Source organism: Bacillus rossius (genome assembly GCF_032445375.1).
Source record: "Bacillus rossius redtenbacheri isolate Brsri chromosome 4 unlocalized genomic scaffold, Brsri_v3 Brsri_v3_scf4_2, whole genome shotgun sequence".
Classification (NCBI taxonomy): Eukaryota; Metazoa; Arthropoda; class Insecta; order Phasmatodea; family Bacillidae; genus Bacillus; species Bacillus rossius.
This window is the reverse complement of record NW_026962011.1, coordinates 1,934,990-1,946,953: the sequence shown is the minus strand read 5'-3', so window position 1 is coordinate 1,946,953 and position 11,964 is coordinate 1,934,990. Positions and strand designations below refer to the sequence as shown.

General features: G+C 42.6%; 1 protein-coding gene across 4 annotated transcripts in view; it reads left to right on the top strand.

Annotated features, from left to right (window-relative positions):
* The window catches only part of LOC134542110 (PDZ domain-containing protein 2-like), a 388,063-nt gene that overhangs the window by 367,707 nt on the left and 8,392 nt on the right, over positions 1 to 11,964 (top strand). For all 4 annotated transcript variants that reach the window (XM_063386060.1, XM_063386064.1, XM_063386063.1 and 1 more), the window contains 2 exons: positions 3,612 to 4,564; positions 10,493 to 10,754. In XM_063386060.1, coding sequence (XP_063242130.1) covers positions 3,612 to 4,564; positions 10,493 to 10,754 — 1,215 coding nt within the window. The remainder of the gene's footprint in view (positions 1 to 3,611; positions 4,565 to 10,492; positions 10,755 to 11,964) is intronic.

Genomic DNA, 11,964 nt, shown 5'->3' with positions numbered 1-11,964 from the left:
TTTGTGTTAAGTACTAATCGAAATGTGAATTTTCAAAGTATAAATATTAAAATAAAGTAAGCAGCTGAATGTGTTTGTGATGCGAAACTGTACTATAGCCAGTATATTTTTGATTTTGAAAATATTAATTATCAAATCTTTATATTTTTTTTGGGAAAAAAAGGGAGGGGGGGGGGGATGTTGACTTCTCATCACCGATTCACAGTTAATGTAGGGCTTGACTAAAAATGAAAATGACGCAAGTGGAAGCTCCAGATGGCCAAACGTGTAGGAAATAAAAATTTGGTCGAGAATTGGTCAATACATATATGTATAAGTCTTTTATGTTAGCGTAAGTTCGGATTCGTAATGCGAGAGTCGTGGGTTCAAGTTTCCTTGCAGAAATTTTCTTTTTATTTGGTTTCTATTTAAATTTTACAAAACTTAAGCCACATATGAACCGAAATAATGCATTTGTATGTATGTTTTCACAAAAGGCGTAGAGCAACTTTCCAAGAAGGAACTGTAATTAAAGTGTTCTCGAGGAATTCGTACACCTGCCAACTTTTACGAATTGTCCGTAAGTTTTACGGATTTTAATACTATTTTACGGTTTTACGGACGTCTTTAATATCTTACGGATTTATTTTTGCGTGGTGGTTTATTACCGTTCACTGTACCGGCCATGTATACCTGCCAACTTTTACTGTACCGGCCATGTTACCGACGCACCGACGGAAGGCGTAATGAAAACAAAACAAGAGATAGTTATTTGTATATGGTTTGGACTGGACGTTCTACGGTCGTTTTCCTCTTACCGCAAGGAAAAAGTGCTTCCTTAAACGGAGGAACGGACCACAATTGTGACGTCAGCCCTATCTCTTTGGTCTGTTTCTTGTTCCTTATATTATGGCCAAAATGGCTGACTATTGTTTGTAGTTCCAATGTAGTGCTGCGCAACCTGTTTTTTTTTTTTTTTTTTTTTTTTCGTTTGTATTTACGTGATGGGAACCATTAGTAAGCTAGCCAACAAGAAATATATTCAGACTTACCGTGCTGCGTATAACAACCAATTCTCGTGTATTCTGAAATCGCAAAAAGGATAAACTTTTGTGTTTTGCAGTGTGTGCCGGTGTGATTTTAGTATTGCTCATGGAGATAGGTCCGACATAACTAACACGTTAAGTGTCCTAAGCATAGGAAAAACGTGCTTTCTGAGGAAGAAAATAAGAAGATTTGTAGCTTTTTTACTAGTACTGCACACACAGGGTTGGAAGTGACGAAAGCAGGCACTGTTGATGTCAAGTGGGCTGAATTATCAAGAGTTCGTGGAGTAGATGGCTTCCTGAAGTATAACAGACTGTCAAAGATAATGCTATCAATTCTGTCAATCCCCCACAGTAATTCTGAATGTGAGCGCATTTTCAGTATGGTCAAAAAAACAGAACCCCATTTAGGTCCTCCATGTCATCTGAAACTTTGCAGTCTATTTCTGTGTTGAAATTTGGGAATTGTGTTTGTTATGAACAAATGTTTATCTCAGATTTATTAGGTAAAGCAAAGAAGGCAACTGCTGCACATTCAAAGTCTTAAAATTGCATCAAGGATGATAATCAGATGACTGAAATATGTAACAAGCATGTGATATAGCAAGGTATGTCTTTAAGTAATCTTGTTTAGTGAATACTATTGCTTTTGTTTTGTACTTGATCATTTTGCTTTTCATATGCATGCTGTGTAAATTGGCACATTCTGGATAGGTTTAGTTTCCCAGTACATTTAGCCTACAATATTGACTGTATGAGGTTTTTATTCTAGGCCATCGATATGCCCTTCATGGCATTAGTAAATTAGCAGAAACCAAATGGAATAGAAAAATAGAAAATAATTGCACATAAAGCATGTAAAAAATTGCCGCATTTGATTTACGGTACATTTTCCCAATTTAAAAGTTTTCTTGATGACCAAACTAAAAAGTTGGCAGGTATGTATAAAATTAGATACTCATATTACTTGGCCTATACAGTTAAATTGTACGTGCTGGGGTGGTATTCTTCGTAATAAATAAAGGGGAAGCAGTAATTGTGTCTGTACCGTGCACACGTTGTAAACGCCGCATTTTTATAGTTTCGTAGTTGTTTTAAAGTATCCATAGAAAAAACATGTGATGCGAGTCCTCGTGTACCGAGACCTATATTTACAACAAAAAAAATACTGCGCAAGTTTATTGCCGCAACGTCAGAAACGCACCGTGTGACACCAGCCCCAACCTGTTTCATTCTGTACCACCTGCTTCGTCACTGGGGTCACGATGTTGGAGCGGCTTACCTCCTCCGTAGCGCAGCTGGACTGACTTCGCTCTCGGCGGCAGGGGTTCCGGGTTCGAGTCCCGGGTAACACAGGCGTGAATTTGTGTTTGTTTGAATGAGTCTCAAACCTTGTCACCGTCAGTTAATTTGTCGAAACGAAACTTGGAAACTCGTCAAACATTTGGCGGTTTGATTAGAAACGAAAAACATTTACCAACGAGCCAATTACTAACGGGGGAAAAAAAGGTCAGGTTACTCGCCGTTGGGGTCGGATTCGGAAGTTTTGATGGTTGAGTTATTTTCGGGGTTCTCGCTGGTTACTCCGGGTTTACCCCGCCTCTTCATTCCGTCAATGCTCCTTCAAATATCTTTCATCGTTACTAACGATTTCGATATTGACAAGACGGTAAATCCAATCCTGCCTCCTCTTCTAGTCGTTACTTGTGTAACTTCTCTTCTTATCCATAGGCTTTTTTTGTTGTCATTTCGTCACTGCACGTGACTTACTCGTTTTCCTGTTTTGTGTAAAATAAATATGGTTTTAATACAAAAAAAGACGTAACTACGTGTATTTCGGGAAATATTGTAACAATGGGCCAGAGGATGGAGTGCATATACAATTGATGGTTTTTTTTCCCCTCCGATGATTTACTTAGCGCATAGCATGCAAGAACGATGCTAGATTTTGAAGGACGTATTTCGTAATTGAGGGGATAAAATAAAAGAAAGAAATTGTCGAACAAAGGAGCTGGTTTTTGTCTGGAGTTTTGATTTTTTTTTTAAGGGGTCGAACATTTTGAACCATGCAATTATGTTTTATGATTCGTTGGTTCAGTGCGGGCCGAACTAAGAGTGCGATCTTTCCAAGAGGCTTGCGTTGTCCACGTCCGGCAGTTTTATAAATATTGTATCCGCGCGCGACCTTGCTAAGGAACCACGTTTATGTGGCAAGTGATATACCGCAGTTCGAGCTCGGACTGTGATAACCATGAATCACTGTCTGTGTTGGCAGAGGTGCGATCGAATTGCTGAACGTGATTCACTAAACTCAATTTGTACCTAATTTAATTACTGTCCTGTGTTTCATGTGTATTCAGGTAAATACTACCTTAATACTGAATGTAGTCAGATTCTGCAGGCTTGCAATGTAGAAATGAAGGTATCGTTTATCGTCGCATAGTTATGCACTGATGGGCTTGCGACGACAGAGACTCTAAACGCTAGTTCTATTCCATTGTAGCGCGTGGTGGCTGCAGGTGAAAGTTGGTCGTAGGTAGCAGGTAGCAGGTAGCCTACTACTCGCGTGTTCGCCCCGTGTTGCAGACTTGGCGGCGTGGAACAAGAGCATCAGCCAGCGGTGGCGGCGCCTGAGACGGCGCTGCTCGTCCTTCACCAGCCCGTCGCCCGGCCGCGCCGAGCAGCTGCTGTCGCCGCGCGAGCAGCATGCGGCGCGCGTGCTGCCGCCCCAGCCGCCGCCTGACGCCGCCCCCGCCGCCCCCAGGAGCGGCGGCATGCTGACGCGCCTGCACGCCGGCCTGCGCAAGCGCCGCGCCGTGTCCGTGCACGAGGTGTCGTCGCCCTCGGCGCAGCAGCCCACCTTCTACGTGCCCTCGCCGCTGGCCAAGTCCTGCACGGAGCAGCGCCTGCGCGAGGCCGACACCGACCCGGAGGACGACGACGAGGCGTACGGCGGCGACGGCGGCCCGGCGTCGCTGCCGCCCTACGCCTTCCGCGACCGCCGCCGCGCGCCCAGCCCGTGCTGCTCGTCCGGCCGCGGCACCGCCACGCCCACCGAGGACGCCGACCGGCGCAGCACCGACAGCAACGGCTCGTCGTCGGGGTCCTCCTGCGGCCGCCACCGCCACGACCAGGGCTACCACAGCATCGAGCACCGCTCCCGGCGGCGGGACGAACCCTCGGGCGCCTGCCCCCGCCGGTGGTCCGTCGCCGACGAGCCGGCGCGGCGCAAGGGCGCGTTCCTCATCGGCGGCGGCGTGACGACGACGACGGGGCACCCGGCGCCCCCGCCGCCGCGCGACTCGGGCCCGCCGTCGCTGCTGTTCGCCGCCGAGGAGCCGCCGCCGCCGGGCGACTTCTCGGACGAGAAGCGGCGCCTGATGCGGCAGCTGCAGGAGGCGCTGCGGGCGGCGTCGCCGTCGGGCGCGAGTCGCGCGGGCGTCGGCCGCCTCGCCAAGGCGCACCGCAGCAGCCACAACCTGTCGTCGGCGGCGCAGCGCGCGGAGGCGGCGGCCCGACAGGCGGAGCAGCGCCAGCAGGTGTGACGTCATCGCATTGTCTCGCTCGCCCGCGCGTGCTCCGGGTTCCTAGCGCGCGCTCCCTGGCACCATGTGCACGACGTCCTTCCGAGCAGCACTCATACTTGCACAGCTCTAGGAATCAAACAGATGTTGTTTTATTCCTTTCTTTTTCGAGTGTCCGTGGGTGTCCACAATTTACTCTGCCATGGGCCTTTCAAACTTTAGAAAATAAAACAAAAATTATTGAGAACTTACATTTATTTCTATTTGTAGTGAAAAAAAAAAAAGATTTTTAAGGAAAAAAATAAACCATGTCCATAGGAAAACAGGTAAACAATGCCTCTAGGTTTTGTCCCACCCCTCCTGCCCAGAAGGGTAACAGAAGGAAGGGTTGATTAGAGTGAACACTAAAACAGTATTGTGAGAAACACACAAAATGTTTATTGAAATTTTGACTCTGTCAAATAAACGACCACTCATGTATTCCTGCTCCTTTCCCTCTCCTCTAGTTTCATCAACAATGTTATAGCTCCCCCATGCTGATGTTTTGGGTACTTCAGAGTTGGAGGGTCTTAGATATTTAGTGTTTCTCCGAACCACTTGACCTGAGTGGGTCCTAACTATGTATGAGCGTGGTGCACTGTGTTTCTCCAGAATTGTGGCTGGCTCCCACACTACACCCCTCTGCATGACTACTGTTTGCCCTTTCATATATTCTAAAGGCTTCCTTGAAGCTCTCTGGTCATAATACATTTTAACTTTCCTCTGCTTCGCAATCAACTGTGGTTTTGTATTACACTGAATCTTCGGAAGGAGATTATTCACAGTTGTCGGTATCTGTGTTCTGACTAACCTACTCATCAACAGTTCTGATGGTGACACATCCATACCCGCCAGTGGTGAGTTACGATATGCCATCAGTGCCATCCAATATTCCTTACCCTCCTCACAGCTTTTCTTCAATATGTTCTTAGCGATTCCTACACCTTTTTCGGCCATTCCATTTGACTGTGAATGTAGTGGGCTGGATGTGTGTATCTCAAACTCATGTTCATGTGCAAAGCGTGTACATTCGTATGAGTTAAACGGCATATTGTCAGCCATCACTATCTTTGGAATGCCATGAGTGCAGAAGATGGCTTTCAATGCCTTTATTACACTGATGCTTTGTTTACTATCCAACTTAACTATTTCCAGCCATTTTTAAAAATAATCGTAAATCACTAAATAACTTTTCCCTCCAAATTCTAGTATATCTGCTCCCACTTTCTCAAAGGGAAGTGTTGGAACTGCATGAGGGAGTAGGGGTTCTTTCCGGTTTGTGGTCCTGAATTTCTCACACACCCTGCACTCTAATACATATTGCTCTACCTCCTTCGACATGCCTGGCCAAAAGAACACCCTCCTTGCTCTAGCTTTAGTTTTGCCCACTCCAAGGTGTCCCTCATGAATAACTTTCAACATGTTCTGCCTCAGTTTTTTAGGTACTACAATTCTATCACTTAGAAACAGTAGATCATCTTCTACAAAAAGATCACTCTTTACACCCCAGAATGGGTAGCACTGCACTGGTACCTTACCCTTTTTGTGAGGCCACCCGGTCGTCACCCATTTCATCACCTCACTCAGCACTGGGTCCGTGGCCAGTCCTTGTCGAAATTCTTCCTTCCGCACTTCAGTCATGGGAAGATGCCTACTCACACTATGAACTATTTCACCCAGTTCCGGATCATCTTCAGCTGCATCTGTCCCATGGGCCCTGGATAGTAGATCAGCAATGTGCATCATTTTCCCAGGGAGGTACTGAACATCCAGGTTGTACTTCAGTAGTTTTAATTTGAGTCGTTGAAGTCGCGTGGACATTATCTTTGATACTGGTTTGCTCATAATAGCTACTAAAGGTTTATGATATGTGAGGACCTGAACCACCCGACCATATATGTAGTAATGAAACTTGTTAGTTGCATATACTATGGCTAATAGCTCTTTCTCAATTTGTGCCCACTTTTGTTCTGTCGCGGTTAGACTTCGAGATGCATATGATATGGGCTGTCCGTTTTGGAGGAGACAGCAGCCAAGGCCATCCTGTGATGCATCTCCTTGAATGGTAATGGACTTGGTTGCATCAAATGTCCCCAATGCAGGTGCGCAGCTTACGGCTGTTTTAAGATTCGCTACACACTGCGAGTGACATTTCAGCCACTGCCAGGACACATCAGTTTTTAGTAGCTCCCTCAGAGGCGCTGTGGTTGTTGCCATGTTGGGTATAAATGGTCGTAGGTAGTTAACCATCCCCAACAGTCTCTGTAACTCTTTCTTATTTTGAGGATCTGGTATTTGTTGTATCGCCATCACTCTACCTGGATCAGGTTGAATTTCATTATTCGATAACACATGTCCCATGAAACTAACCTTTGACAGTCTGTATTGCAGTTTTTCTGGATTAAACTTGATGTTGTGAACTCTTGCCCTCTGTATTACTTTTGCTACACACTTATCATGCTCCTCCAGTGATGTCGCAGTCACAAGAATGTCATCAAAGTACACCACAACACCCTCAATATCACCAAACACACTTTCATTCAGTTCTTGGAACTTTTCTGGTGCACAGGACACACCAAACTGTAATCTGAGAAATTTGTAACAGCCCCACGGTGTAGAGAAGGTACACAAGTCACTGGATTCTTGATCGAGCTCAATTTGCCAGAACCCATCCTTCAGGTCAAAGACTGAAAAATATAGTTTTCCCGACAGTTGCTCTGTTAGCTGTTCAATCGTTGGTATTTGATAAAAGTCTCTTTTGATGGCAGGATTCAAATGTTGTGGGTCCAGGCAGACTCTTAGTGTACCATTTGGCTTCTCAACGACAACTAGGTTATGTACCCACGAGTTTGGTTCCTCAACTTTTTCAATAATTCCTCTCTTCCTTAGGGATTCTAGAGTTGTTTTCAGTTTAGGGGCTATTGTTTGCGGTTGTCTCCTAGGTGGTGCTACTCTTGGCTGAGCATCCTGACATACTCTAATTTTGCACTGACCTGAAAATTTTCCTAGTCCAGTGAAGACATCCTGGTTTTCTTGCAAGAACTTGCTATGAGGTGATTCTGGTTGTGATGAGTCTTGTTTGATAACCTTCACTGTTGTGTCCTCTAGTCCAATTAGATGCACCCTTTTGATCAGGTTCAGGTCTACACATGCCTGTAAGCCTAGTATTGGGGTACTGTCCGCATTGGTAATTCGAAAATCCATGTATTGTACTACGTCTTTTGATTCACACCGTAACTTCACAATGCCAATGGGTCTTACTTTAAATCCACCATAGCATTCCAACAGTTTGTTGGTGTCCCTTACCTTTAGTTGATTATCCACTTTCCTAAACATTGTCTCTGGTAGAATGTTAACCTCTGACCCAGTGTCAAGCTTAAAATTTATCTTCCTTTCCTCAACTGTTATGTTTTCATACCACTTTGTTGATTTTTCTTGGTTTCTTACACATTCTACCTGCTTAACACTCTGTTTTGCTATTACTATCCCATTGACTACAAAATAATCTTCATCTGAGCTCTCTGCTTCCTTTTTATTTATCATTCTCACCTTGTTTACTTCACGTGATTTTCTGCACATTATCGCAAAGTGATTGAGCTTCCCACAATTGTGGCATTGTTTGCCATATGCTGGGCATTTGCCTTTTATGTGGGTGAGATTGCATTGCTTGCACTTGCCACTGAAACCCTTCTCTTGCACCCACTGACTGGTTCCCCCTCTGTGCTTTGAACTTACTACATTTACCGACACGGGCTGCATGTGTTCATAGATCCCTTCTTTTGTTCTGTCACCTTGTAAGCACTGCATTTGTTGTATGATTGATTCAGCCACTTTGCCTAGCTCACACGCTTTTTCAAGGGTTAAGTTATTCATGCGGAGCATTTCTTGCTGTAATTTGGTGTCCCTCACACCCATGAATATGCAGTCCCTAACGATTGCGTCTGTTTGTTCACCGAATTCACAACTTCTCACAAGCTTTTTCAAGTCATTTACAAACAACTGAAATGGTTCATTTTCTTTTTGTTTTCTCGAATACAACAAGAACCTTTCATATGGCACGTTTTTCTGGGTTTACAATAAGCCTCAAATGCTTCAAGTACCTTCTTGTAATCTGTGCGATCTTCATCTGCAAGTTGAAATGTATTGAACACTTCAACAGCATCTTCTCCCACCAAATTCAGAAGAACAGCTGCTTTAACTGGCGATGATTGTTCCGACTTTCCTGACGCCACCATGAATATTTCGAAGTTTTGTTTAAACTTTAGCCAATTTTCACTGACATTTCCCGTTAGGTCCAACCCGCTAGGCTTGTTTGCGTCCGCCATGTTAGCCTTTGTTGTCCACGTTCAGGAGACGATGATATTGCCACAAATGCGATTACGCCTTCAAACTACCCCGGCACGTAAATATTGCACGGGCGAAACGACTGACCGACTGCGCCATGTTTTGTTTTGTTCTCTCTTTTTATTTTACACTTGTCTCTCGATACATACATTGTACAAGCACCTCACGTACATCACCCGCCGCCATCATTACACACACTGACTGCCAACCTCACACCTCTAACATCCCTGACGTCATGTCTTTCTCTTACACATATACAACATAACCTACTTAAAACTACAAGATTAAACTTATGGTTATTCGCCACCTTTAGCATTAAATTGGTCTTTTTTTTAACAATATTTTCATTTATTTATTGTTCTATAATATGTTGTAAAAATGGATGAAAAAAATGAAATTATTCTAAGAGTAAAAATTATTTTTTACTATTATTAGCAGTTATGTTATTAAAAAAACACAAATAAACAACTTTGAACCAGTTTCTTGCAAATAATAATAAAATTGATCAGAACGTTTAATGCTCTTGAAATAAAATGAGGTGAAACAATGGTTTAACAACAGACTTGCATTTGTGAGAACCCAAATTAGGTTCCATATTAGTTTTCACATTGTTGCCCAAAATCACCCCTGGCAAGTGTTAAGTTGGTTCCTTACAATATGTCATAGTAAGGGCCATCGAAAGGTGAGGACAGGAGGGAGCAAAATTTACGGGGCTTGGGCACCAGAAGAGTCCCTAATTGAGTTCCGAGATCAAAGTAAAGGCGACAGGTTTTTTTAAATTTTGGAGTCATAAATGTTTTGCATTAAATAATAGGGAGCGGGCCCAACCAAATAATCGCCCCACTTCTTCCCGACCCTTGGTTTTTATCTATAGTTCCGGCTTAACTGATTACTCCCACAATTTCCCTGCATTGTGTTTGCTGTATTTGTCCAAATATAATGAATTAAATGTCATCAAGATTCTGTCCCAAAAATAAATAAAGCAGTATCGAATACTACTCTAATTCCTTGTTTAAAGATACCATTTCAAGTCTTTGAGAACTCTGCACATCTACTTTTATAATTTGTAGTTGTCTAGAAGGACATCATCATATGAAAGGGAAATTTTCCCTCAAAATGGGGGGCATTTCTCTCAAAATAGGACAATTTTGTAACTTTTTGAGTTATTTTTAAATTTCGAGCTCACCTTAACGGTACCTGTGACATCACAATCCAAGATGGTGGACCCCAAACCACACCCAGAACCCAGTTTCAGTACCTACCAGTACATACTGCTCATTACAGCTATTGATTTCAGTCAGCACCACAATACTTTTGGCCAGGTAGTGTATATGTTCAGGGGTGTATGCAATGGGAAGGGGTATATTAGAGGGGCATAAAACCCCCCTCCCCTTCCCAATCCTAAGAAATATGGAAAAATCTATCTTAACCACAAATAAACGGAAAGAATTTGAAAGCAAACATCAAGCACAGAGGTTCTGTCCCCATCAGAAATGAAGCTCTGCGTATGCTCCTGGATATGCTGTGTGCAGGCAGCAGTGTGAATGGTCATGCTCGCAGACGGAGCGGCCGGAGAGCTGTGCCCGCGTGGAGGGCGACCTCGCGGAGGGCGACGAGGAGAGCAAGTTCTGCACCCTGCCCCGACACGGGGGAAACGCAGCCTTCACCATACTCTCTGTGGCGTTCAGTAAGGGCCCGGGCCAGAAGGGCCTCGGCTTCAGCATCGTGGGGGGAAGGGACTCGCCCAAAGGAAACATGGGCATCTACGTCAAAACCGTTTTCCCCAACGGCCAGGCAGCTGAGAACGGCAGACTGAAAGAAGGTGGGTGTTGGTTGGTATTCCGTGGTGATGTCAATGTTATAAACATATTTAAAAAAATACTGTTTTTAATAAGGGGAAAAAGGTAATTTTTTTTTTCCACATAGTGTGTTTAGCACTGATGCTATATAAATATTAAACTAGCTATTTGTCATTTACAGGTGTATTCTATTGGCATATTTAGAAATACGAGCCTTACCTTCACACAGTTTTAATTGCCACGTATATAAAAATTTGAAGTTGTTATTATAAAACAGTATAACTGAAAATCAAAGTCTGCTGGATATAACAATCATTATTTTTAGGGATTATAACCTTTCATTTGTTAAAAAAAATAAAAATAATAATTTATGATTCAGCACATTACACAATTGAAAAAAACTAATCATGAGATATTATTTTTCTCAATGCAACATATCAAACGAAAGTCTACACATTATTATTTTTCGATCACAAAGATCAAGACTATGCAATAGTTTGAAGACTTTATATAGTGTGATGATATAAACATGAAATTGATTTGTAAGTAATGTATTTCATTGCATTATTGCACAAATAAAGTTAAAAGATCCCATAGTAGGTAAATACAGTTTCTTTAATACTAGCAAAGGTTAAATAAATGTATGCAGCGCTAGTGCAGTTAAAGGGTTTTAATTATTACCTAGTGAATGATTTTGATAACACTACCACTGAGAATATTTATGACATAGCCTGTACATGTTATTGTTTATTTACTTACATATATAATTATTTGCAATTACCTGTATATTTATTACTGTAGGTATAATGTGTGGTGAGAATACGCTACAATATATACAAATAAGTATTATGCCGTCACAATTTGTACGTTTTGTTATATTGTTGAGGCACTTATTGTAGTCAGAATTGTATTAGGAAATGGCACAAAAACATTTGATTAACAATGGTTATCTGTAATTTGTTCATTCATCTTGTTTTACATATGCAATTATCATATTGTGCATTTTTTATGCTGATTTTTACTAACAAGTGTATCAAATTTTTCTTATAAAATGTAAAATAATTTTTTTTTGTTCAAATATATGAGTACGGAGCTAACTATATGTATAAGTAGTAAATGTTGACATAAACAAAGTTATGGCAATAAGGTGTAATAAAACTAGGTATACAGTTATATGATTTCATTAAAATTGACATTTCTATTTTGGTACTTTGCTTGTAAGATGATGAAATG